Raw genomic sequence first — 26,364 nt, 5'->3', positions numbered from 1 at the left:
ACTATTAACATTGTCTAGCTTGAAAGATAGATACTCAACCAAGGTAGATAATCATTATCAACTATTAGCATATCTAGTGTGAAAAATAGATACTCAATCATGGTAGATAATCATTATCAACTGTAAGAATTGTTTAGTGAGAAAGATAGATACTCAATCATGGTAGATAATCATTATCAACTATTAGAATTGTCTAGTGTGAAAGATAGATACTCAATCAAGGTAGATAATCATTATCAACAGTTACATGTAGCATTGTCTAGCGTGAAAGATAGATACTCAATCAAGGTAGATAATCATTATCAACAGTTACATGTAGCATTGTCTAGCGTGAAAGATAGATACTCAATCAAGGTAGATAATCATTATCAACTGTTAGCATTGTCTAGCGTGAAAGATAAATACTCAATCATGGTAGATAATCATTATCAACTATTAACATTGTCTAGCTTGAAAGATAGATACTCAACCAAGGTAGATAATCATTATCAACTATTAGCATTGTCTAGTGTGAAAAATAGATACTCAATCATGGTAGATAATCATTATCAACTATAAGAATTGTCTATTGAGAAAGATAGATACTCAATCATGGTAGACAATCATTATCAACTATTAGCATTGTCTAGTGTGAAAGATAGGTACTCAATCAAGGTAGATAATCATTATCAACTATTAGCATTGCCTAGTGTGAAAAATAGATACTCAATCATGGTAGGTAATCATTATTAACTGTTAACATTTTCTAGCATGAAAGATACAATGTAGATACTCATTCATGGTAGATAATCATTATCAACTATTAGCATTGTCTAGTGTGAAAGATAAATACTCAATCAAGGTAGATAATCATTATCAATTATCAGCATTGTCCAGCATGAAAGATAGATACTCATTCAAGGTAGATAATTATTATCAACTATTAGCATTGTCTGTTGTGAAATATAAATAATCAATCATGGTAGATAATCATTATCAACTATTAGCATTGTCTAGTGTGAAAGATAGATACTCATTCCAAGTAGATAATCATTACCAACTATTAGCATTGTCTAGCATGAAAGATAGATGCTCAATCAAGGTAGATAATTATTATCAGTTGTACTTTAAAGACGGCTAATATATTAGGAATTAATACATTTTGATGAGTAGAAGCGGTAAAGTTATAATTTTGTATCAATTTTTATTGCTATTTCTGCCTTATTTGCAGAGTTATCTCCCATATCAAGGCATTTAAAAATAGTGAATTTTTAGTTTTTCCCAAGTTATATTTTATGCTTAGTTTTGCAAATCTTTATAAAAAATAATATTTTTGACAGTATATAACTATCGATCAGATAATGCATATTTTAAGGTTTTTCTTGTGACGTAGAACAGACCTTGGGGTGTCAGGATTTCCAAAAGAATGACCTCCCTACAGTCAGTCAGGGGTACTACTTATTCAAGAAGAGGTAAAAAAAAATATATACATATAAGTAAAATTGTAGGATATTACTTATACAAGTGAATTTTATTTACTTGTATAGGTAAAAAAATGGCTTAGTTATGTCCCTTATAAACTCAGATTTTTTTACTTGAATAAGTAAAAAAGTCATCCTTTCTTCTTTTCTTGAATTCTATTACAGATTTCTTTTCTATGATAGAATTTTAAATTGTGTACCCTTTGCAGAAGTCTTTACTTATCATTTAAGTGTAATTTCATGGACAATGAAAATACCATTTGTCTGTTATCTTCAGATCACTGCTCATTTACAAGCCCCCAATGAGCAATTTTTGAAGGCCTTGCTCAATCAGTTTCTTTGTTGAATTAATGAGATGAAACATTGAACTTTAATAAAAAAAAAAAAACTTGAGCAAATCTGGGAAAAATCATTTAAAAGGCATGATTTCACATCTCAAAACTTGAGGAATTTTGTGGGATTGTAAGAAAAAATTACTTATACAAGTATTTTTTTGAGAAAATGAAGGGGAGATTATTTCAAACATTATTATTTACTTATAAGAGTATATCTTTTTTTTACTTCTACAAGTAAATAAAAATAACGTGTACAAGTAGTACCCTTGACTGACAGTCCCTCTTTACCGAATGTTCATTTTCTGCTTTGATTTTTGTTGATGTCATGCACACAGATTGATCTTTAGGTCAGCCAGTGTTACTAATTCATCCAAATGGACTTGACATTGGTCTATTGTATGACATTTTATTCCCCTTTTACATATTCTTATCAGCTTAATATAATTTTTAAAACATTTCTTGTATCCCAAAAAATCGGACATGTCAGTTGTATTTTAACATATTTTTTTTTGGAGGTTTTTATCATAAACATATATAAAATGTATATGGATATACATTGAAAATCACCTTTTTTTGGTTCAAGAGCTCCTGTAGTTCTACTACACCACAGCGTAAAATCGCCATCCTGTAAGATATAATGGTCCTCAGTGTGAAAAACTTGTATCATTTTATCAATTCTTTATTACAGGATTCTTATCTCCACAAGTTTCATTTCATTTTTCCACTTTTGAGGCAAAAAATAATATACGATATAGAAAATCGAGCTAAATGTCAGTTGCAGGAAATGAACACTTTATTTACCTTCAGCTTTGAGAGCAACACTTCCGGTAAAATCAGAAATATGAGTGTAAGTCTGTTTGGCGATAACATTATGAATATATTGCTTACTTTGATATATGAAGTAATTTACACGACTTGTTTTACAAAATATTATCTTTTTGATGATTGTTAAAATTGACTTTCTTCTGGAGGTTTAAAAACAAAGATGGTGTGTCACTGTCAAAACAAAAGAACCTGAAAGTGAAAGTCCAGACTACTGTCATAAACAGGTCAGGAATAACCACCAGTTGGTGGATTATACCTCAATTGACGTATAATCCACCAATTGACATATAATGGTATGGACCAATTGGTGTATAATTCTTTGTTTTTCAAAAATTATTCCACCAAAATCATGAAAATGGAGCATTGTTTTCTTAAAACCATATTATGGTATGAAAACTTGTCAAACATTCCTAGTTTAGTATTGTAACATAACATATTGCATTTACTCAATAATTATATTTGAAGTTTCTTCTATTGTTATCTTGTCAATTCTTGATTGGTAAATTTACCTGTAATCACCTGTCAATGGACATCATTACTGTCTGCAGTAATGTGATCATGAGTACAACTCCAAAGGTGAATGGAGCTCTTTGTTAATACTTAACTTTCATTATCAAAAGTCAATCATGGTCAATAGCGCAAATGTTTCAACAAAAGAATTGTTGTACACATGCATTCTCAAGAGATGCAGCAGTCTTTGACAAAACTGAAACTTTCGGAAGACTTAATAAGGGTTATAAAATAGGTTGCAAGTTGCAAAATCATGCTCCTATCTCACACTAGCATTTAATTACAAAAAACTTCCATTATACATCAATTGGTCTATACCAATATACCTCAATTGGTGGATTATACGTCAATTGAGGTATAATCCACCAATTGGTGGTTATTCCTGACCTGATAAATTAATATTCTTTTTCTCATTTTGTATCAATTCTTTGTATACACCCTTTTACAGGTCCTTTTACAGGACATATTATGATATTCAGCTGACCGTCTGCTCATCCATCGTCAACACATCGAACATTACCTCAAAACGCTTTCACCAATATGCAAGAAACTTTGTTTATATCTATTAGTCCGAGATTACTTTGACGTTAAACAGCTGTTTTGCCAGACAAGCTGGGGCCGTGGGACGTCAGAGCTTGTCCCATATCTGAAAGTGGATATTTGCCCATCCAAAATAGATGCGCTGCTTCGTCGCTTCTGGTGCCAACTGATGGCCTTGGAATTATATGAATCGGGCATCAATCTGTTCATTTTTCATTTATCTTTTCATTTATGGAAGTTTCACCTACCTGCCAACCTTTATTTTTCCATATTTTAACAGTTTTCACAGAGAAATTTACATAAATAAAAAGATAAATGAAAAATGAACAGATTGATGCTCGATTTATATAATTCCAAGGCCGTCAGTCGGCACCAGAAGCGAGGAAGCAGCACATCTATTTTGGGTGGGCAAATATCCACTTTTTGATATGGGCAGAGCTCTGACGTCCCATGGCCCCAGCTTGTCTGGCAAAACAGCCGTTTGACATCAGAGTAATCTCGTACTAATATCTATTGATCTGAGCTCCCTTTCATTTTTTATAAATTTAAGATTAACTGTTTCCGCATCTTCGCTAGCCAAGGGTTACGATCCACTCTCGCTCTCTTCACCCTTGGCGGATTGAGCCAACATTTGTGAAAACAATGTTGCGCCATCTGTCGGAATATTAAAGTCACGCCCATTCCGAATACATTATTCTTGACCAATGGTAGCACTTGAACTCTTCAATTTAGAGGTAAAAACACGGTAGTGTCAAGATTCTACACACTTGGTAAAGCCGGAAACGAAAATCTACGTCAACATTCATGCATTTGTGCATGAAACATACACAGGAACTTCTATTAGTTGATTAAAAACATTCAAGTTGTCACTAAATATAGTCGTATGTATAGGGGTGTAAAGACTTGTTGCACAATAAACACGTGGCAATTGTTTACAAACACTTTCTAAATTTTCACGTGATCATATTAAAGGCGCTTTTTGATTGGATGCAGCGAGTTTCGACTGCAACCAATAAAAACCCTTACCCTGTGTCTCCGAAATTTTATCTCAATCCGCCAAGGGTGAAGAGAGCGAGAGTGGATCGTAACCCTTGGCTAGCGAAGATGCTGTTTCCGAGAAATAGTCATTTTGATAATGACAAATCGTATGAAAATGGTACACATGGTAATTTCCAGTTACGTGGTACTGTTGGTATGATATAAGAATCTGATTCTAGAACTTGACTAGAAGTATCTTTTAGGCATCTTTTCTTAATAATAATGTAATGTATTTTATTAAAATTTGCAGCTTCCTAGAATGCAGAGATCTGATCACAGGAGACACAGACGGTTGACGTCTAGAAGCTCATCAGGTCAAAGGTTACCATTAGTTGTTCAAACACAAAGAGCAAGAAGAAGAAATAATCCTCTGAGGGAAAGAAATCAGGAAGTTGTTGATGTTGAAGGTATGAATATTAGCTCCTCAAGAATGAAATTCAACAATACAGTTCAACAGCGATGAAGCCTCAAAAGAGAAAATAAAAATGAATATCATGAATATTAATATATACAATATCGCTGAGGAAAAAGGCAACTTCAATTCAATATCTAAGTGAAGAAATGCAATGTAAGCATTATTAAACTTTTATTTGAAGTTTTTTTTTGAATTTTTGGCTTGATGTTTTCATGTTTTTTCACTACTCTTTGTAATAAAGTATAATAAAGTAGAGATTACTCAGAATTGTTATGATTTTGGTTAAAGCATATGATTTTTAATGAATGATTGAGAAAAAAACACCAATTAAAGTGATCTCTCTTATTAACATCACTTCAATTTCTTACTTAGAATAAAGCATATTTTATCTGTTAGTTATAATGTACATGTACTCAATGGTTATTTTAGAATTGATTAATATGCATAGAAATAGTAATTGTACTTACTTAACATCTATTGTAGCACATTCTGAATGTATAGATCTGACCATTGAACTTATTAAACTTCTATTATAGCACATTCTGAGTGTATAGATCTGACCAGTGAACAAAACAATGACGATTTTATTGATTTGACAAGTCCTATACCGATAAGAGCTCCAGTAGCAGTGAATGACTCACCTGTCATTGTAAGTGGTTCTGACATATGTGTAAAAATGAGAAGATATGATTGACATGATACATATATCCACCAAAGACTGAAGCAGGGATATAAACAACTCTTGTGGATTCAGTTTTTTTCGTTGGATACCAATTTTTCGTGGGTTTCATGAGTACATGTGAACCACAAATTCAAATTTTCAATGAATAACATATATCAATATATTTTTTATACAGAGATCAGCAAAACCACAAAATCAAATATCCACGAAAATGCAAGTTTTCAGCAATCCACGAAAATTGGTACTCATGAAAATATACAAATCCACAGTATAGGGTAATGCACAGCCTTGATATAAACTCATACGGATAAAAAGCTATGACAACTCAAATTAATAACAATCACCTAATTTATGATAAAACAATAAACAGAACAAACATGGATGAACTTCATATTAAAAATGTGGGCACAATCAATTTTTTTACTGTTTAACAACCCTATGAAATTTCAAAAAGGGACATTTAATTTTAGATTTTTGTTTCTATTTTACCTCCATGAAATTGTATCAAGCTTTTTTGTTTGTTTTCTTATCAATGGCTGTAAAGTTTTCATGAGGAGCATGTGCTGTTATGAATGTTGAAGTTAATTGAGAAACTAAAGACTAATTTTGGAATGCCTAGTGATTGATGTCTGCCAATCAAAGTAATTGATTCTTATGAATCATTCATCATGTAATGAAAAAAAAATGTATTTGAAAACTGGATTTACTGCATTTTTACACTGATTACAATATATATGGCAGATAAAAAAAAAACAGATGTGGTTACTGTGGTATGACTGCCAATTGTAATGAGAAAACTTTCCACCAGAGACCAAAATTAACAGCAAAAAAGAAACTAAAATGACAAATCAATGTAAAACAATTCAAATAATAAAACTTAAAGGCCTGATTTATGACCAAAACAATGAACCAAACAAATATGATATATACAGTGTCAAACAACAACCACTGAATTACAGGCTCCTGAATTGGGACATGCACATACAATGTTTACATTTATATTTTTAGATTAAAAAAAAACATAACCTTTGTGAGTTGGAGGTGACTTATTAAAGCTCTTTTGAATGAAGAAAAAAATGTATTTTGACCCAAATTTCATAATCACCTGAACAATGGTAGTGCCTGCTTCAGATTAATTTGTTTTTTCAAGGTAGTTTTTGATGAAGTTGGAAGTCCAATCAACTTAAAACTTAGTACACATGTTCTGTCTGATATGATCTTTCTTAATGTAATGCCAAAATAGAGTTTTGACCCCAATTTCACGATCCACTGAACATAGAAAATTATAGGTCAAATGTGCATCCTTATACTATGGACACATTCTGGTTGATTATCCACCAATTTATTAAATTGTCTATTTCAGATTATAACAGGAAGAGATATGGGTGAGTAAAACACTAGCTCAATATATTTTCAGAACTTGAGTAATGTACATAACAAGATATTACATTTGGGGTGTACATATGAGCTGCTTGGATAGCAACTGACCTTATGCAAATGAATGTCAATACATCTGTTAACCTTCTTAGGTTGAAAAAACAGCTCATATGACAAAATGTATGAGGCCTAAAATAAAATATTGTTTGTTTCCCCAATCCTGACCGACCCTGAAAAATTGGTGCTACTCATAAAATTTTATTGTCAAAACTAAGTGAAATATTAAATACTAAATTTTTGAACATATCTAGCAAATTAATTCACACTAAATATATTAGCAATTGGTATGCTAGCCAAAATAAAGCTTCTGATGGAAAACTGTTTAATTATGTGAAATTTAAGCAGAATTTTGGTTATGAAAAGTATCTTTCTTTAATTAAGAACTTTGATTTTAGAAGATCTATATGCAAATTACGTATTTCTGCTCATAAGCTTCAAATTGAAGTTGGTCGTTTTTCAAATATTCCACGAAATGAAATAATTTGCAAAAAATGCTCCTCTGGCTGTGTTGAAGATGAAATCCATTTTTTAACTAACTGTGAAAATTTTAAATCAGATAGAGATGCTCTCTTTGACTTTGTTCGCCAAAGAATTCCAAATTGTTCTATACTTGATAATCAGCATAAATTTATTTATTTATTAAACTGTGAAGACAATCAGGTCCTTAATGCTGTTGGTAAATTTATTAAAGTGAATATGAGTTAGTAATTGTATTGTAACTGTATGTAAAAAAATTGTTTGTATCTATGTATCTATGCAAATCAATATTCTTTTTCCTTATTCATGTATGCTCTGTATGCCCCTTGTGGGCCCTTAATTGGAAATAAAATATGTTCTGTTCTGTTCTGTTCTGTTCTATTATTTTATGCATTTTGGATTTTCAGGCTTGCCGGATTGTCCGATAATGTTAAGCTTTTTGGAAAAATAAAATTATTTCCCTACCTACCTTCCCACACCTGGCTTGGCAGGGTTGGGATTGGGGAAACAAACAATATTTCAATTTAGGCCTGATATAACTGAATATATGGATATACTACGGATTACAAATGTGTCAAGGTTTGTGATTGGATAACAACACAGAGATGTCAATATATATTTAGGAAACTGCTGGGGTATATATGACATTTTATCCCCAGTTGGAACCTCAAAAATGTCATCATAACACTGGTTACTATGTGACTAGTCAAAAGCTATACAAAACACTAAGGAATGTCAGAGGCTCACAGTGGGAAAACAATGACGTGCTTCAGTCAATTATACATTTTTAATACAAAATCACACAATTTACACTTTTAATACTTAAATTTGATGTTAAAAAGTGTTACTATAAATTTTTTCATACACAATAAAAATTTATGTTCACAGCAAATTAAAAAATCCTGCCGAACATTGCAGGTTGGGTTTCCCAATATATGTATTGTAAAAAAACAAAGCCACACACAAATACAAACACAAAATATGATATCTAAAACCTTTATTGAAACTATTTTTTAACGGAAAAAAAATTGTCAAGATAAAAAAAGGTGAATTTAAATGGATTACTCAAAATATTAAAAAACAATAAAAAATGCGATGAATATACATGCTGCATTGTGAATGTTCAACAAATACTCTTCTGCACTTAAAAATGACATTAAGTCAGGGGTAATCCGTAATATATGTGTAATTCAGGTCTCAGACAGGGTATATACTGTGACATTCCCAGCTTAGAGTTTATATCCCCTGCGACTCTAAGCTGGGAATGTCACAGTCTATACCCTGTCTGAGACCTGAATAACATATAATATTCAATATTTCTCTGTTGAAAACAAATCTTTCACATATTTGAATTAAATTGATTTAGATTTAAAGGAAAATTGGTGCAAACCAAGAACACAAGTTAATAACTGAAAGAACCACAGTTCAAATGTTGCTATAAAATAAGAGTCTATTGTCCTTATAATTAGCTTTAATAGTTTGATAGAAGATCTAGATCAAAACTTTTGAAGAAAATCAAAAGAATTCTTACTTCAAAACATTTTATTGATAGTTTTACATTATCTTTAATGGTGCTGGATGAAAACTTTACATTCAGCAACACAAACAAAATGGAACAGGTCCTCTTGAGAGGTAAGCATTTATTGCTACTATTAGTACCTGAACAAAATATCCAGTTACTTACGAATATAGTTTAACAACACAGGTAGGATTTACAGATTTACTTTTTTTTCCAGTCACTCCACCAAGAGGAAGAACCAGACCACTAAGATCACCTGATATAGAAAATGAGATAGAACATTTAGACTTAGATATAGAAATGTAAGTTAGATATATAGAGAAAATTGTTAGGCTTATTCAATGTCACACCAATATCAATCTGTGACACCAATGTTATCCTTTTCATTGGCAAACAATTTCTGTGCATTTACATTCTTTGCCCCAAACAGTATGTAATATATTTAATAAAATCTGTTGATTTCGTTCTTTTTAATGAATAGAATTATCAATTTTTGAATGTCTGCACAAGACGATGACATTAAAAGAAATTATCTCCTGCTAAGCCATGGGAAAGATTAAATTTTCTCCTTCATACGCACCAATCAAAATCTTGCATTTTAATGTCAAGTATGATAAAATCATTTGTAAATAGGTCAATTTCACAATTAGCTTTTGTGATTGCCCTATCTTCAGACATTTTATTGGAATTGTAACTTTTTTCAATTTGCACCATTTTACTTTTCAATTTTCACCTTCATTTATTGTAGTTCTGATAGACCAAGTTCTTCAGGGCTAGGTTTACCAAATGGAGGAACAGTAAACTCTCCTGGTATAAGAAGAATCACATGTCCAATTTGCATGGACGATTACAAAGAGGTAGGTCAAGGTCAAGTTAGATTCATAACCAGAATAGAAATTTACCTAGTTTTTATGCCCCACCTACGATAGTAGAGGGGCATTATGTTTTCTAGTCTGTGCCTCCGTTCGTCCGTCCGCTTCAGGTTAAAGTTTTTGGTCAAGGTAGTTTTTGAAGAAGTTGAAGTCCAATCAACTTGAAACTTAGTACACTTGTTCCCCATGATATGATCTTTCTAATTTTAATGCCAAATTATAGTTTTGACCCCAATTTCATGGTCCACTGAACATAGAAAATGATAGTGCGAAGTTCAGGTTAAAGTTTTTGGTCAAGGTAGTTTTTGATGAAGTTAAAGTTACATCAACTTGAAACTTAGTACACATGTTCCCTATGATATGATCTTTCTAGTTTTAATTCCAAATTAAAGTTTTGACCCCAATTTCACAGTCCACTGAACATAGAAAATGATAGTGCAAGTGGGGCATTCGTGTACTATGGACACATTCTTGTTACTATTTTCATTTTATCTTGTTCAATATTGATTACAGTCATCTTTTTTTACGTACATTTCATACTCAGAAAAAACACTTCTATACCTCCCTCCAGTATATCTGCCAAATTAATTCCAGATAACCAGGAATGTCTGGTTTGATGTGCTGTGAATTTACATTGATATATTTTTTCACTATATTGCATATCTGTAGTTTATATAAAAACTGTGAAATACCTTAAACTAAGGTCTTAACATTAGATTAAGAGATGACTTAAAAAAAAAATTTGATATAATATGTTATTATAAGTTTACCGTACTTATATTCATCAGTAATCTTTTGCAAGGTATCAGAATGCAAGACAAAGGGGTGCCTAATAATGATTTTATCCTGCAACTAGTGTTTTTATTTCAAAAATGAAGTAACAAAGGTTTATTTTGTATAATGTCAATTTCATCATGGATCGCTCTTCAAAAAGCAGGGGTGAAAATAAATTTGTAATTTGTTATACAACTAAAATTGCAGTCAATGTATGAATTATAGTTGTAGTATAAAAACAATGTTAGGTTAAAGTCAGAAAAATATAAACTTTTTTGTATTCAGCACAAAACTCTGGAAAGGCTTGGTTCAACCTTTTCCCAGTATCTTAGTCTCATACAAAAAAGCTTTTACTTCTACTTTAAAGACTAACTTTCAACTGTGATGGGTAAACCAGGTGAGATTTTTCAGCATGTTGTTATAAGTATACATCATTTCAGAAGAATTTTTAGCATGTTGTTATAAGTATACATCATTTCAGAAGAATTTTCAGATTTTATTCTCTTGTTCCTTTCAGCTGCAACAAAATAAAGTACAGTTGATGTCAACAGTGTGTGGACATTTATTTTGTAAACCATGTATACAGATATCAGTGAGAACTCATCGTCAGTGTCCAACTTGTCGAAGAAGATTGACAGAAAAACAAATTCATCCTATTTTCTTGTAATATTTAACTTGTATGAGCTGAAGGTCTTAATGTCAGCTTCACTTGGAGTCTGTTGTCTGTCATCATTTGTAAACTTTTTCAAATATTTTTTGCTGGTCCATTTGGTACCTTTTAATTTTTTCATTGTTAAACTAACTGACTGAATTAGCATGATGAATAGCTGTGAGGTGATCATGCAGGCTCTTTAAAATGTTTAGTATTTTATTATGTGTTTGTACAAAACTATGAAAAATATGAAGTGTTTTTGTTCCCTTACTGATTAATCATTTCTAGATGTGCTTTAATTTGTTACTAAAAGTATAGACCATTCAACCTCATCAATTAAATTAAATTACATTGGGGACTATAAAGTTTTTTTTTTTTTCAGTCCCTCATGATTCATGAATTCATAAACAATAGTTCTAAAATATGTTATAGACCCACCATTCATGGAAGTCGTTGTGTGAATGCCTTAAGGATGTACTTAGGTGAGGTTTTAGAATTTGTGTCAAATGTTCGGACTCCTTGGTGTTTTTCCATACAACACAATGTAAAATATTTTGCCCCATAACACCCATTTATTTTTTCATATAAGATTTAATGCCTCATGAAAGGTCATTTACCAAAATTTTAGAAGATTCTTAATTTTCTTTCTTTTGTTTTGAAACCCGATAATACCAATGCAAATATAAGGTAAAAGTCCGAGTCAGCCTTTTCCCGCCCTATTTTAAATCTCAAATATCTCGAAAAGGAGATCCATGACCTATCAATATTTTTAGCTTATCTTTATCCTTAATTGATGGTCTACAAGCTTAATATAGTATCAATTTTGATTTCTTAATTTCTTAAACTTTACCTAACCTCACCTAAGTACATCCTTAAGTTATCAAAAGATAATTTTTCTAAAGGAACCTAAGCCAATGCCTCAATACTTTGGGTAATATATATTACTGTGGTTTCACTTATTTTCATGGGTATCAATTTTCGTGGATTGCTGAAAACTTGCATATTCGTGGATATTTGATTTCATGGTTTTGCCAAGCTCTGTATACAAAGACTATTGAAAATAGGATATTGGTTGAACATTTGAATTTGTGATTCACCTGTAACCAGGAAATTCAGGAAAATTGATATCCAACGAAAATTGATATCCAACGAATATTAATGAATCCACAGTACAGTGCTGATGTGTCAGTCCATGCAACTTTCATCTGTAAAAACTCAATCTTGGTAGAGTATTTTATAACGAAGGGTTGTTCTTGAGTGATTGACATTGAAATAGATTCTATATTAAGTACAGAAATTTAATTGTGCAATATATAAAGCTAAACCCATTTGCACTGATTACTTTTTTGATAATTTAAAAATTTACGCTAAGTAATATTTTAAAGATTTTATCTTGCGAAATAAATCCACACAAAAATTTCCACTTCTACAGTATGCTAGGGGATTATCCAAATACCTTCTATTACCAGGAATATTTTTGATTCACAGTAATTCCTTCATCAGTCTAGCTAAAGTGACATTTCACTAAATTGCACAGTGTGTATTCTATTGGAAAATTATATCTGGTCTGTGACAAGAGTCACAAAAGGCAAAAAGTAGGTGGTGCTTTTTGACAGCATCAGCAATAGTTAACTTATCTTCTTCAGTCAGTTTGAAAGGAACTGTTTGTGAGATTATATTTTCTATAAATTTGCCATATATTAGGTCATATCAGTTTGACAACTATGTGAAGGCCTTGCCATCAAAGGTCATGGTCCAGTGATTTAAATTAATAAGCAATTTTCAGTGAAGTTTTTCGGCTTAAGTTAGTTTGATAGGAATTTTTAGAAATTGATCAATGACTTTTTCTTTAAATTTTATATCTTATCATTAAATCTAAGTTTGTTGACCATTTTGAGACCCTGTCCCCTTGTCTTGGTCCAGTGAATTTGAATAAATTAGCAATATTACTGTCTATTAGATTGTCTTCTTCTGAATATTCTGCCAACAGTAGAGACAAATCTACATCAACAGTTTATTTATACTACATTTTATATACTGGAAGTATTGGAACTCATCATATATTACAATTGATATTTTTATGCCCCACCTACGATAGTAGAGGGGCATTATGTTTTCTGGTCTGTGCGTCCGTTCGTTCGTTCGTCCGTTCGTTCGTTCGTCCGTCTGTCCCGCTTCAGGTTAAAGTTTTTGGTCGAGGTAGTTTTTGATGAAGTTGAAGTCCAATCGACTTCAAACTTGGTACAATTGTTCCCTATGATATGATCTTTCTAATTTGAATGCCAAATTAGAGATTTTACCCCAATTTCACGGTCCACTGAACATAAAAAATGATAGTGCGAGTGGGGCATTCGTGTACTGAGGACACATTCTTGTTTATTGATGAAAAAAGTGAGAGAGAAAAATTATTTTGCAACATTTTATATTTTGCTTTTGAACATATAGACCATGCATAAAAAAGTATGGTATACATGTATTTATCATTTATAGTGCTACTTATTATACCATAGTTGTCCATTAAACATTAAAGGTCTTCCATAACACTATTTTGTGATGTTATAAAATCAGTTCCTAGGAAAGTGAATTATATTCTAAAAATGTAATTGTATGTTAAGGTGTACATGTATAATGGTCATAGTATTTTTACTATAGTTTAGATAAAACTTACAACTAGGAATGTGGATTTATAAATGTTTGTAAATTTGTATGGGGTTATAGATCTTTATTATATATATATATATTGCAGTGCTTACCATATTTTATACTTTCAGAGTAAAATTCTTGAAATAGGATTTTTTAGACTAAAAATAACATTGAAAAATAACTTTTTTTTCTGAATAGTGGATGGCAATGTCTCATATTTTTACAATATTTTTACTACTTTGGCATGTTAAAGTTTAACAAAATATTAAACATTATTAAAAGTAATTGGGAGGAAATTTTAGTTACCGTAATTAGTTTGTTTACAAGCACATAATCAAATTAGATAATCATATTTGTTATTTCTTAAAGCCAGTCAAATTTTAATTTAAATAATGTAAATTGTTTAAATGGGTATCCCATTTGGTTTTGTTCAACACCCTAAATAAATTTTTTCCAAATAACCAGAGATTTTGTTATAGAGAGATTCAATCCCTTGTTCTCCTACATTTGTATGTTATATTAGGAGCCATGGATAGGATGAATGAAGGATATTTTTGTTACACATAGTTTGTAATTTGATTAATGTTTGTTTTTTTGAATTATGAGAAAGTATGTCTCTTTAATGTTAATATAATCTTGAATGAAATACAGATAATAAAATTATTTTTGATTTTGAATTTATCTTTTTATTGATTATTTAATTTAACTGATTTTGGCTCAAACGGAACAGCAAGCTATAAAGGGCTCCAAAAATTACAAGTGTTAGACCATTCAAACGTGAAAACCAACAGTCTAATCTATATGAAAAGGAGAAACACTGATGAACCACATAAACAGATGACAACCATGTTTACATCTACAGTACAGCCACTTTCTGTTTGCTGATAGTTTGAAATTTTAAAGCACTCATTGTACACCGAAAATTTTCATCAAACTTGGCTTCCATTAGATTTTGGATTTTGCTGTTCGGTGTGTGCCAAGGCTTTATGTTGGAAACCGTACCTTGACCTATAATAGTTTACTTTTATAATTGTGACTTGGATAAGCTTGAGTATATATTCTGCCTCAATCAATTTGATGAAAGGCGTTTCTGGCACAAATAAAATATTTCAATCCTGGTATCGATGATGAGTTTATTTGCATGCAGCAACACAGATCCAAATGCAAATTTCGTCTTGTTTTCGTTAACAAATTCAATTTGATTTGGTGAACTTTGTAAATGGCATGACACGGGTTATGTTCTTCTCATATATGTTATGATGGTATGATACTAAACCCCTAACGGGAAGGATTGTGCCTGATGTTCATATGATGAAATCATAATCTTTCAGTCAGTTTAGTTGAAGTCTGGAGCTGGCATGTCAGTTAACTGCTAGTAGTCTGTTGTTATTTATGTATTATTGTCATTTTGTTTATTTTCTTTGGTTACATCTTCTGACACCAGACTCGGATTTCTCTTGAACTGAATTTTAATGTGCTTATTGTTATGCGTTTACTTTACTACATTGGTTAGAGGTATAGGGGGAGGGTTGAGATCTCACAAACATGTTTAACCCCGCCGCATTTTTGCGCCTGTCCTAAGTCAGGAGCCTCTGGCCTTTGTTAGTCTTGTATTATTTTGATTTTAGTTTCTTGTGTACAATTTGGAAATTAGTATGGCGTTCATTATCACTGGACTAGTATATATTTGTTTAGGGGCCAGCTGAAGGACGCCTCCGGGTGCGGGAATTTCTCGCTACATTGAAGACCTGTTGGTGACCCTCTGCTGTTGTTTTTTATTTGGGCGGGTTGTTGTCTCTTTGACACATTCCCCATTTCCATTCTCAATTTTATCCACTACTCTTCTTAAAACAACACTTTATTTCAAAGAAACTTTCACACTACTTTTAAGAATAATGGCATAATTGCAAATGATAGTACTCTCTACAATAGACCAAATGACATTAAAGTTAACAACTATAGGTCACTGTACAGTCTTCAACAAAGAGTGAAACCAATACCACAAAGTCAGCAATAAAAGGCCCTGAACTGAAAAATGTAAAGTCTAATGAGAAAACTATTGGCCGGATTTGAGAACAAAATCAATGAACTTAGTATACATATGATATACAGCAATAAACACATTTCATGGTATTGTGCACATCCTACTTGTAAAATAGTCCCCTACTGACAAAGTCTAAGGGAACTTGAGGTCTGCACTCTGTCCATCTGTCTGTCTGTCCAGCAAATCAGTTTTCCACTTTTTTTGTTCATGCCTGAAGATATTGATTTGATGTTTTTTTTTATCATGGCATGTTACAGACCAAGGATGAATTTTGTTCCAGTCTGGTAATTGTGAACAGAGTTGTAGTCCTTGGACTTAGAAAATTCACCACAATAATCCGTTGTCCATACTATTTTTCGTCATGCTTGAAAATATTGATTTGAACATTGGTAGTCTTGAAGTTAAATGGTTGCTCCCTTATTGGGATCTCTACTACTCACCAGTCATAAACAAACCTGTTAATCAAGGAAAACCTTTTGAAGACCTGTTCATCTTGCTTGTGGTTACACTTCAGTAAAATAAAACAGGAGTGAACTCCAGTGATCTGGAAAGGCAATAGAGACACCCATTGTTTAACTGTTACATTTGTAAAATCTAATAAAATGTTGTCATCGGAGAGACTGTTTCATAGTAACAATCCCAAAGTTTAGACAGGTTACTAGAATTAGATTCGGCATGGTACAAAATGTAATAAAATCAAATCAAATCATTTAATTGGCGTAAACTCAAAATATTAGATTTTTACCAAGACAAGCATGACAATAATTTGACAAACTGGTTCACAAAGTTAAAGTCGACCAACATTATTCATATTATACAAGTATTTCATATATGACATAAGTTTCTTTTGTAAGTTTTCAATGTGCTCTACCAGAACTAAAAATTAAAGAAACAACAGTCAGACACGGCTTCCGATGTCTCTCTTTTTTTAGACTTATACCACGAATTAGAAATATGGGTCATCTCAGTACCAGAATCTATGATACATGAGACAATTTTAATTTTGAAATTATAAATTTCCCCCATCTTAGTAGCATTAAACCAGCTTTACCTGCATAAGGGAAAAATATTTCCCTACATATTCGGTATTCAAGAGCTGGCAGCTGCTAATCAATAGTAGATGAGCCAGGGGTATGTCAAAGCACCCATCGTTTCATCCTTTTAAGAAATAAAGTTCATCTGAAGCTACCAAGACCTTGCTGATAAATATTCCGTATAAATTTTACAAATAATACACGATGGTCTTGAGTATAGATTCTGGGTACTGACGTTATATACCATCTTAAGAACTTTTTATAGTATTATTTTATTTGTCTTTATGAACATTACTTTAACTGTTTAGTCTATTTTTTTGTGATATCCGTTTGACGTGGTTCTGTACTTATGAACCCGTCCTTGTGTTATTGTGTTAGAGTAATTTTTGTATTTTAGTTTTTTCATTTTTGTTAATGTGTGCTATGTCTGTATGCCATTTTGTGTTCCGCTGTTACATTTTTGTTTGTTTTTATAGTGATTAAGATTATAATAAAATATTGACTGCTGTACCTCAAGTTTTGACATGTTTACCTATTATGTCTTTGTTTTGTTCACACATCGATATCATTATAATGGAATTTTATACGTCTGTCATGCAAGTGAGAGATTTGTCCAGCTATTAAACCAGGGCCGTAACTACATTGAGGCAAATGAGGCAAATGCCTCATGCTGGAAATTTAAAAAAAAAATGAAAAAAAGATTGTCTTTATATCAAATTGTTTTCAAGGAAAGTATCTTGCAAGAAGCAAGTTCTTTTCACTCCCTGATGTCGCCCCTGCATTTTTTTCGTGATCTATATTTCTATTTTACTTTTGGTTTTCGGAGTTGATGGTCTATTGTTTGTACTTCTGTGTCTCGGGTTTGATGTTGCATATCAACCGATGCCCAGATATTGTGCGGGAAAATATTTTAAGAATATGCTCTCGTTTTTTATATAGATTAGACCGTTGGTTTTCCCGTTTGAATGGCTTTACACTAGTAATTTTGGGGCCCTCTATAGCTTTTTGTTCGGTGTGAGCCAAGGCTCCGTGTTGAAGGCCGTACATTGACTAATAATGATTTACTTTTATAAATTGTTATTTGGATGGAGAGTTGTCTCATTGGCACTCACACCACATCTTCCTATATCTATCTACGATGCTATACTGGACACAGAAAAATTGTCGTTTCTGCATGGATTATTGAACTTGATAGCAAAGAATACAAATATTTTTTTGTCTTTGTTTTTTCCCGTTGATTAAGATATTCAATTTTCTATATTAATAATACATATCTATCACTTTTGTGCATGTCTCACCTAGTTTCGAGTGATTTAAATGACTCAGAAAATACCGGCAATTTTTCTTAGTATGGATTGTAAAATTGGGTATTTTCTCTGAGCCGTTTAAATCACTCGAAATATAGGCGAGACATACACAGGAGTGATAGATATGTATTATAAATATAGAAGATTAACTATTCTAATCAACAACAAAAAAATCTGTATTATTATACCAAGCTCTTGTGGATAAAACTACATAGCTGACATTACTGTTGATAATGATAATGAGGTAGTAAAAGTAGTATGTACATACCAATTTCCCGGTATCAAATCATTTGAAAAAAATTGCCATATGACCTTTTACATTGAAGGGTTAAACTTGCATTAAGTCGTGTTTAGACAGAAAAAAAAGGAATATGGAGTAAACGTGCACGGGACATAATCACACACAAAGTCAATGCATAGAAAAAATACAAATGGTCAATGGTCAAAGTTTTTATTCCTGTTCTTCATCTTGATAGTTGATGGCCGATGGTCTTGGACTTCAATAATCATTAATACCGTAAAAGAAGGTCCTACATATCGGTCTTTTATGTTGCCCCTAAAACCTAAAAGTCTTAAATTACAATAAACTCTATGTTTTTGCTTTGAGACCAGAATATTGTCTAAAAAATAGCTAAAGATTATTTACGTTTCAATGTAAGAAAGAGTCCGTGAAACGCTCAGAATTCATGATTTTGCGTTATTTTTCTCAGAGCTTCTGGGGACCTTGAGCGGCCCCCAGACCACTCGCCAATTTTTTTTCGCCTCGCTACGCTCGGCGAATCATGATGTTTTGCCTCACTATTAAAAGAGGTTAGTTACGGCCCTGTAATCCAGGTTTTATCTACAATTTTCTAAGTAAGAAAATGCCTGTACCAATTAAAGGAATATGACAGTTGTGAGCTTTTGAATTTGCCATTTGATTAGGGACTTTCCGTTTTATATTTTTCTCAGCGTTTTGTATTTTTTGCGATTTTACTTTCTAAATAAAACTTGAAAGCGAAATTTTATATCAATTTGTCTTGTACGTGGCCGAATGCTTCAGTTTTTTAATAATGGTTATGCAATTTTTATACTTTCTTACATCTTTATATTAAAAAATGTAAAAACGAACAATATTGACCGTTATTATTAGCTTTATATTGATAAAAATTATCACCATGTATGATATACTTGTCTCAGAATTGTCCAATAAAATCAGGTACATTGTTTATCTGTTTTACGCAAATAATAGATCGAAAGCATAGATCGGAACCCTATCTTTGTGATAGTCCGAAATATTTCTGGAATGCTACCTGAGTCTGTCATCGTAATTGATGTAGGTGGAACCCAACTTTCAGTCATCTTACTAAACCAACCAAACACCGTTACCTTTGATAACTATTTACACCACTTGGTCGATGCCACTGTTGGTGGACGTTTCCTCCCCAAGGGTATCACAAGCCCAGTAGTCAGCACTTCGGTTTTGACATGAATATCAATTATATGGTCATTTTTATAAATTACCTGTTACAAAACATTGAATTTTTCGAAAAACTAAGGATTTTCTTATCCCAGGAATATATTACCGTAGCCGTATTTGGCACAACTTTTTTGGAATTTTAGGCCATTAATTGTCTTCAACTTTATACTTGTTTGGATTTACAAATATTTTGATCTGAGTGTCACTGATGAGTCTTATGTAGACGAAACGCGCGTCTGGCGTATTAAATTATAATCCTGGTACCTATCATAACTATTTACACCACCGGATCGATGCCACTGCTGGTGGACGTTTCGTCCCCGAGGGTATCACCAGCCCAGTAGTCAGCACTTCGGTGTTGACATGAATATCAATTATTTGGTCATTTTTATAAATTACCTGTTACAAAACTTTGAATTTTTCGAGAAAAACTAAGGATTTTCTTGTCCCAGGAATAGATTACCTTAGCCGTATTTGGCACAACTTTTTGGAATTTTAGGTCATTAATGCTCTTCAACTTTGTACTTGTTTGGCTTTACGATTATTTTGATCTGAGCGTCACTGATGAGTCTTATGTAGATGAAACGCGCGTCTGGCGTATTAAGTTATAGTCCTGGTACCTCTGATTACTATTAGCAATACAGTCTTTTGTTTTCTCGTTTGAATTGTTTTACATTGTCATATCGGGGCCTTTTATAGCTGACTATGCGGTATGGGCTTTGGTCATTGTTGAATGCCGTACGGTGACCTATAGTTGTTAATGTCTGTGTTATTTTGGTCTCTTGTGGATAGTTTTCTCATTGGCAATCATACCACATCTTCTTTTTTGTATTTTATAAACATTGATTATTTTCCAAATTATGAGGCGAAGAAAGGAGTGATTCGCTTCCTTCTAAATATTGAAAATCATATAAACATACATAAAGATCTTTTTTAGTCTTGCTTACAAAACAAAACATGGTAGACGATAACATTAATAATTTAATGCTGTTGGCTATTTTCCAGAACAACAGGGAATGACATATGAAAATTTGAAGCTTTGAAATCATTTATGGATTATTTAATTGACCAGATCATAAAATCGCTCCATGAGTGAATACAATATGTTAAAAGAATTATAAGATACCCTTACGGTAACACGTCAAACGACTTCATCTTGAAACCCATTGGCAACAAAAAGAAAACTTACAAAACGTCATTGAACTAAAATTTGCCTTATGGTATAAAATTATCACACACGCTATTTTTGAAATGTTAATCAAACTGTATAATAAAGGGGTCTGCCTACCTTATAAGTATTCCAATAAGACAGGGTCAAGGGTCAATGATATTTTGTCTTTGTAATTTTGGAGTAAATGCTATCGACAATAATTCAACGGGACAGCGAACAACACTTATAATTACATTCAGTCTAATAACGTTTATCTTATGCATGTTCTCTGATATTTAGTGTCTTTCATAGTCATGCTGTTCAGATATTGTTAAATGACATATTGCTGATTTTGAATATTCACTCATTAATTAACACCACTTTAAATAAGTGACATAAATTCTTTTTTGAAATTGTCACTCATACAGCCGTAAAGAAATGGATTGTAAATCACAGAACTCATTGCTACTATGTGAGCACTAAAGAAACATAATGTGAAGTAGTGCCAGTTTGAGAAAGACGACATATACTCAGCCAAAAATATTGTTATATTAAGAGGCCGCCAACAACAAACAAAAATAGTAACCATAGTAACCAACATCTTATTCGTACGCTGTTTTCTTTTAATATCTATCTCTTCTTGCTTTTTAGTCTTTGATTGATTTAAATAATTAGACTGTATACGCCTTTTCAAAACTAATGAAACGCTTGTATAACTAAACATTATTATAAAGCAAGGTACAATATATTGAAGCAGAAAACAAGTTATGCTGAATATTCGTGACGATTGATCGGTCGGCCATCTTTCCACACAATTGATAGATCCGTCTCTATTTTCATTTAGTCTCGAGTAAACTCCAAGAGGAACTGATATAGAAATAGATATTAGCCAGATGATAAAAATAATCCGAAAACAGTTGGAAATCTGCAATGGCGGTTTTAAAGGATATACAATTGCCCTATACCGAATAACTGCAATAATGGTAGATGTTAGTGTTGAAACGTACACACAAATGGCTAAGGTCATTGATAATAAATGACAAAAAAAACTCTCCAAATACCCATGATTGCAAGTAATATGATATTGGAGTAAACGGTACAGCTAGTAAACACAAAAGAATATCCGAAACAGCAAGATTTGTAATAAAGATATTGATAACAGTTCTCATCTCCTTTTTACACACAACAACAAATACAACTAGACAGTTTCCGCTCACACCTAATATGAATATAACACAGTAAAGTACTATATATGTTACCAGTAAAACGGGGTTTTGCATTAATTGCTCTGAACTGGAATCTTTTTCATATCTTTTAATGAAATTATTAGTGATATTTGTAATATTTTCCATGGGTGAAGTATATCTGCGTATTGTTATAGGATGTGGTTCTCCCACACACTTCAAATCTGAAACAAAATAATAACATAGAATCATTATTTATTTTTCTGTATGAGTTATCATTCTTAATCACAGACCATTTCAGTCTATCTAACTGGAATCTAATCGACTCAAACATTCTTTGCTTCGTGAAATGTAATTTTTTTGCTCTTTTTATCGAAAACAGAAATACTAAACGAAAAAAAATATATGTGATAATAGCAGCTGACGTATTTTGCAATCCGCCCACTGTTGGTCACTGGTCACCGACAATACGGTTCTCACATTGCATAGTATTAGCAGACGCAACTGCGGGTACGTAATCAATTAGATAAGAGGTATAGTTTTGTTAATTTATCAAGTTGACAAATTGCAAAAACTTGCGTCGCAATATATAATTATAAACAAAAACAAATATCACACAATTGCATACATCACGAAATTGTTCTGTTCATAAATCAAATTGCATATTGCAGTCAACTCCGATATACTCGATTATATATAAATAAATAAAGATAGTCATAGTATAGGTGAAGTATTTATATTTCAGTATACTAACATTGAAATAAGCTAATACTTACCATTGAATGCCAGCGATCTCTATTCTTTATTCACACTTTTCGATTACTATTAGTACGTATTACACGAAGATAGAACTAGTGTAATCAGCAGTAATTAAGGTTGCAAGTCGGAGGTTATGGTAAATAACGTCTTCTTTACTTCTTTTAGTTAACATCTACAGATGGAACATACAGTAAACAATGGTATCTAAATCACTGAATAATTAAAACAACTAATTGTTTTATCTGTTTTCTTGAAGTGAACTAGACAGTTATATAAAAACGGTTAAATAATATATAATTTTTGGTTTTATCACTTTGATTTTAATAATGTTGACTGTCATTAATAGAATCGCTTCCAGGAAACTCAATGGATTTATATGGCAAGTTAAAGATCATAGAGATTAAAACTTACTTTTTAATTTATTATTAATTAACACTATGTTTAAATTGATGTTCCTATTTATGACTTACTATGTAAAGGAATTCATAAGGTTGTTCGCTGCGATGGCTGTATGTATTGTCTGGTGTCTTTATTAATCACGCAGTTGTAATTGCCGAGCGTGAGTTCCATATTAATAACTCTTGTGTACACACTTTAACGTAACATATGAGGTTTGCAATTGCGTCTTGGGGACAATAAAGGTGAATTTCGCAGTGTACAACATTCTTGTACTGGAAAAAAAATATTGTTTAATATAATGCTTAATATATCAACAATTTGATGTGTGAATAAACTGGCATGGCTGTCAAGCTTCAGAAAAATCAAATTACTAGCAAATAATATAAACAAATAAATACTATAAAGATTCTGGGTACTTACGTTGTATTATCATCTTAATTACTTGTTAAAGTATTGTTTTATTTGTCTTTATGAATACAACTTTTACTGTTTAGTCTCTTGTTTGTGATATCCATTTGACGTGGCTCTGTACTTATTCATCCCGTCCTTGTGTTATAAATTATTAATTTTTGTTTTCTAAATTTTTATTTTTCCTAATGTGCTTTGTTATATGCCTTTTTGTGTTTCTTTGTTACATATGACCTGGATCTATACTCATACATCCCGTCATTGTGTTATTGCGTTATGATCATTTTTTCTAATTTTGTCTTTCATTTTTACTAGTGTTTTTTTTTTATAGTGATTAAGATTATAACACAATGTTGACTGCTTTACCCCAATTTTTGACATGTTTACCTATTATGTCTGTTTGTTTTGTTCACACACAGCTGTAAATATACTGGAATTTTATACCTCTGTCATGCAAGTGAGAGATTTGGCTATTTATAAAACCAGGTTTAATCAACCATTTTCTACGCAAGAAAATGCCTGTACCGACTCATAAATATGACGGTTGTAATCAATTCGTTTGATGTGTTTGATCATTTGAATTTACCATTTGATAAGGGACGTTGTTGAATTTTCTCGGCGTTCGGTATTTTTGTGATTTTACTTTCTACATAAACTTGACTTGAAACCGAGATTTATCCTTCAAATTGTCTGATGCGTAACCGAAGGCTTCATTTTTTTCATTAATGGTTTTAAAAGTTTTATATTTTCTTACGTCTTTATTTAAAAAAAAAACAAACAATTTTGACTCTTATTATTAGCTTTGTTGATCAAAAGTTTTTTTTTGATTATCATGTATGATATACTTATCTCGGGATTATCCAATAAACACCAGGTACATGGTTTATCTGTTTTAACGCAGATAAAAGATCGAAAGCATAGATCGGAACCCTATCTTTATGACCGTCCGAAATAATTTTTGGCTGCTGAGTCTGTCTTCGTAATTGATGTAGGTAGAACCCTTTTTGGGGTTATTTTACTAAACCAACCAAACACCGTTTTAGCAATACAGGCTTTTATGAACATGAAGTATTTCGAAATTATGAGGTGAAGAAAGGAGAGATTCGTTTCTTAAAAATATTGAAAAGATATTGCAAAAAATCATTAAAACATACGCGAAGATGTTTCCTAGTCTTGCTTACAAAACCAAACATTGTAGACGATAACACTAACGAAATTGCAATGCTGTTACTATTTTCCAGAACAACAGGGAATGACATATAAAATCTAAAGCTTTGAAATCATTAATAATTAATGGATTTTTTAATTGATCAGACCATAAAATCACTAAACGAGTGCATACAATATGTTACAAACAAATAAAAGATAACCTTACAGTAACACGGCAAACGACTTGAACTTGAAACGCCTTGGCAAGAAAAAGGATATATTAAAAAACTTCATTGAACTAGAATTTGCCTTATAGTAAATTACCACACATGTCTATTTTTGAAAGGTTAATCAAACTGTGTAATAAAGGAGTCTGTCTACGTAATAAATATTCCAATATGCCAGTGTCAATGATATTTTTCTATGCAATTTCGCAGTAAATGCTATCGACAATAATTCAACGGGACAGCAAACAACACTTATAATTGCATTCAGTCTATCTTATGCATGTTCTCTCGGATGTTTATTGTCTTCAACCATCATGTTGTTCTGATATTGTTAAATAACATATTACTGATTTTGAATATTGATAAATCAAATGATTTGTGGAAAATGAAACCTCAAACAAAATCACCAAGACCATATATAGAGGATGTCTGTCATTCTAGAACGATATGCATGTGTCAATACAGAATGCCCTGTGTAGTATATGTGTGTTCCAGACGCAGAGACCTCAAATGATCTCCCTTCACGCCAAATTTCTAAAATGATAAATCAACTGTCTAGGTGTTTTCCAAAAAAAAAATACATTTAGATATCATTCGATTATTTAACTATAAGTCGAAGAACAAAATGTACAAAGGAAACGCAAAATAATTTCTGTAATAAAAACGAAAAAACATGACTACAACAAAACAAATAGCTGGATATCAAGGCATCATAAAAATTATCATCGTCACATGTGTATATTTATATTTGTTTAAAAAAAATAGAATATTACAGCAATATTTTCATTGAAAGACATATTTCAAGGACAATCGTACTGTTATTGCTAATTAGTGATAACACCATACAAAGGGGGTTAATGTCATACCTTATCATCAGTGGCGGATCCAGAACTTTTTAATAAGGGGGCCTGCTGACTGACATAAGGGCTCCAGTCATGTTTCAGTGATTCTCTATATAATCAACCAAATTTTTCCCACGAAAGGGGGGCGGAGAGGGGATCCGCCTATAATCATTTCAAACCGGGAATCATACTCTAGTAAAATGTTCTGTATTGAAATAATGTT

At 31.9% G+C, this 26,364-nt stretch overlaps 3 protein-coding genes across 4 annotated transcripts in view; 1 reads left to right on the top strand and 2 right to left on the bottom strand.

The window, feature by feature from the left end:
* LOC143072600 (phosphatidylinositide phosphatase SAC2-like) overlaps nt 1–2,589 on the bottom strand; it is a 238,401-nt gene extending 235,812 nt beyond the window's left edge. Inside the window, exon 1 of the mRNA XM_076247630.1 lies at nt 2,363–2,589. Within this exon, the coding sequence (XP_076103745.1) occupies nt 2,363–2,462 (100 nt within the window). The 5' untranslated portion in view covers nt 2,463–2,589. The remainder of the gene's footprint in view (nt 1–2,362) is intronic.
* On the top strand, nt 2,555–14,856 carry LOC143072603 (E3 ubiquitin-protein ligase RNF4-like). 2 transcript variants are annotated; one of them, XM_076247634.1, is made up of 7 exons: nt 2,555–2,642; nt 4,959–5,115; nt 5,660–5,772; nt 7,169–7,190; nt 9,456–9,540; nt 9,987–10,095; nt 11,402–14,856. In XM_076247634.1, the coding sequence occupies exons 1-7, from the start codon at nt 2,580–2,582 to the stop codon at nt 11,549–11,551; spliced, it is 699 nt and encodes a 232-aa protein (XP_076103749.1). In that variant the 5' UTR covers nt 2,555–2,579; the 3' UTR covers nt 11,552–14,856. The 2 variants fall into 2 exon arrangements, with proteins under 2 accessions (XP_076103749.1, XP_076103750.1); XM_076247635.1 differs by lacking the exon at nt 2,555–2,642 and adding an exon at nt 2,710–2,844.
* A 6,339-nt stretch (nt 14,857–21,195) lies between these two features.
* LOC143071060 (neuropeptide Y receptor type 2-like) lies at nt 21,196–22,525 on the bottom strand. The gene is given in 2 exon segments (XM_076245136.1): nt 21,196–22,221; nt 22,223–22,525. Coding segments are annotated over 2 exon segments (969 nt in total). The 3' UTR covers nt 21,196–21,555.
* Nucleotides 22,526–26,364: the final 3,839 nt, after the last annotated feature.

The sequence above is a fragment of the Mytilus galloprovincialis genome, chromosome 4 (genome assembly GCF_965363235.1).
Source record: "Mytilus galloprovincialis chromosome 4, xbMytGall1.hap1.1, whole genome shotgun sequence".
NCBI lineage: Eukaryota > Metazoa > Mollusca > Bivalvia > Mytilida > Mytilidae > Mytilus > Mytilus galloprovincialis.
The sequence above is the reverse complement of the archived record's forward strand: the minus strand, read 5'-3'. Positions and strand labels throughout refer to the sequence as shown.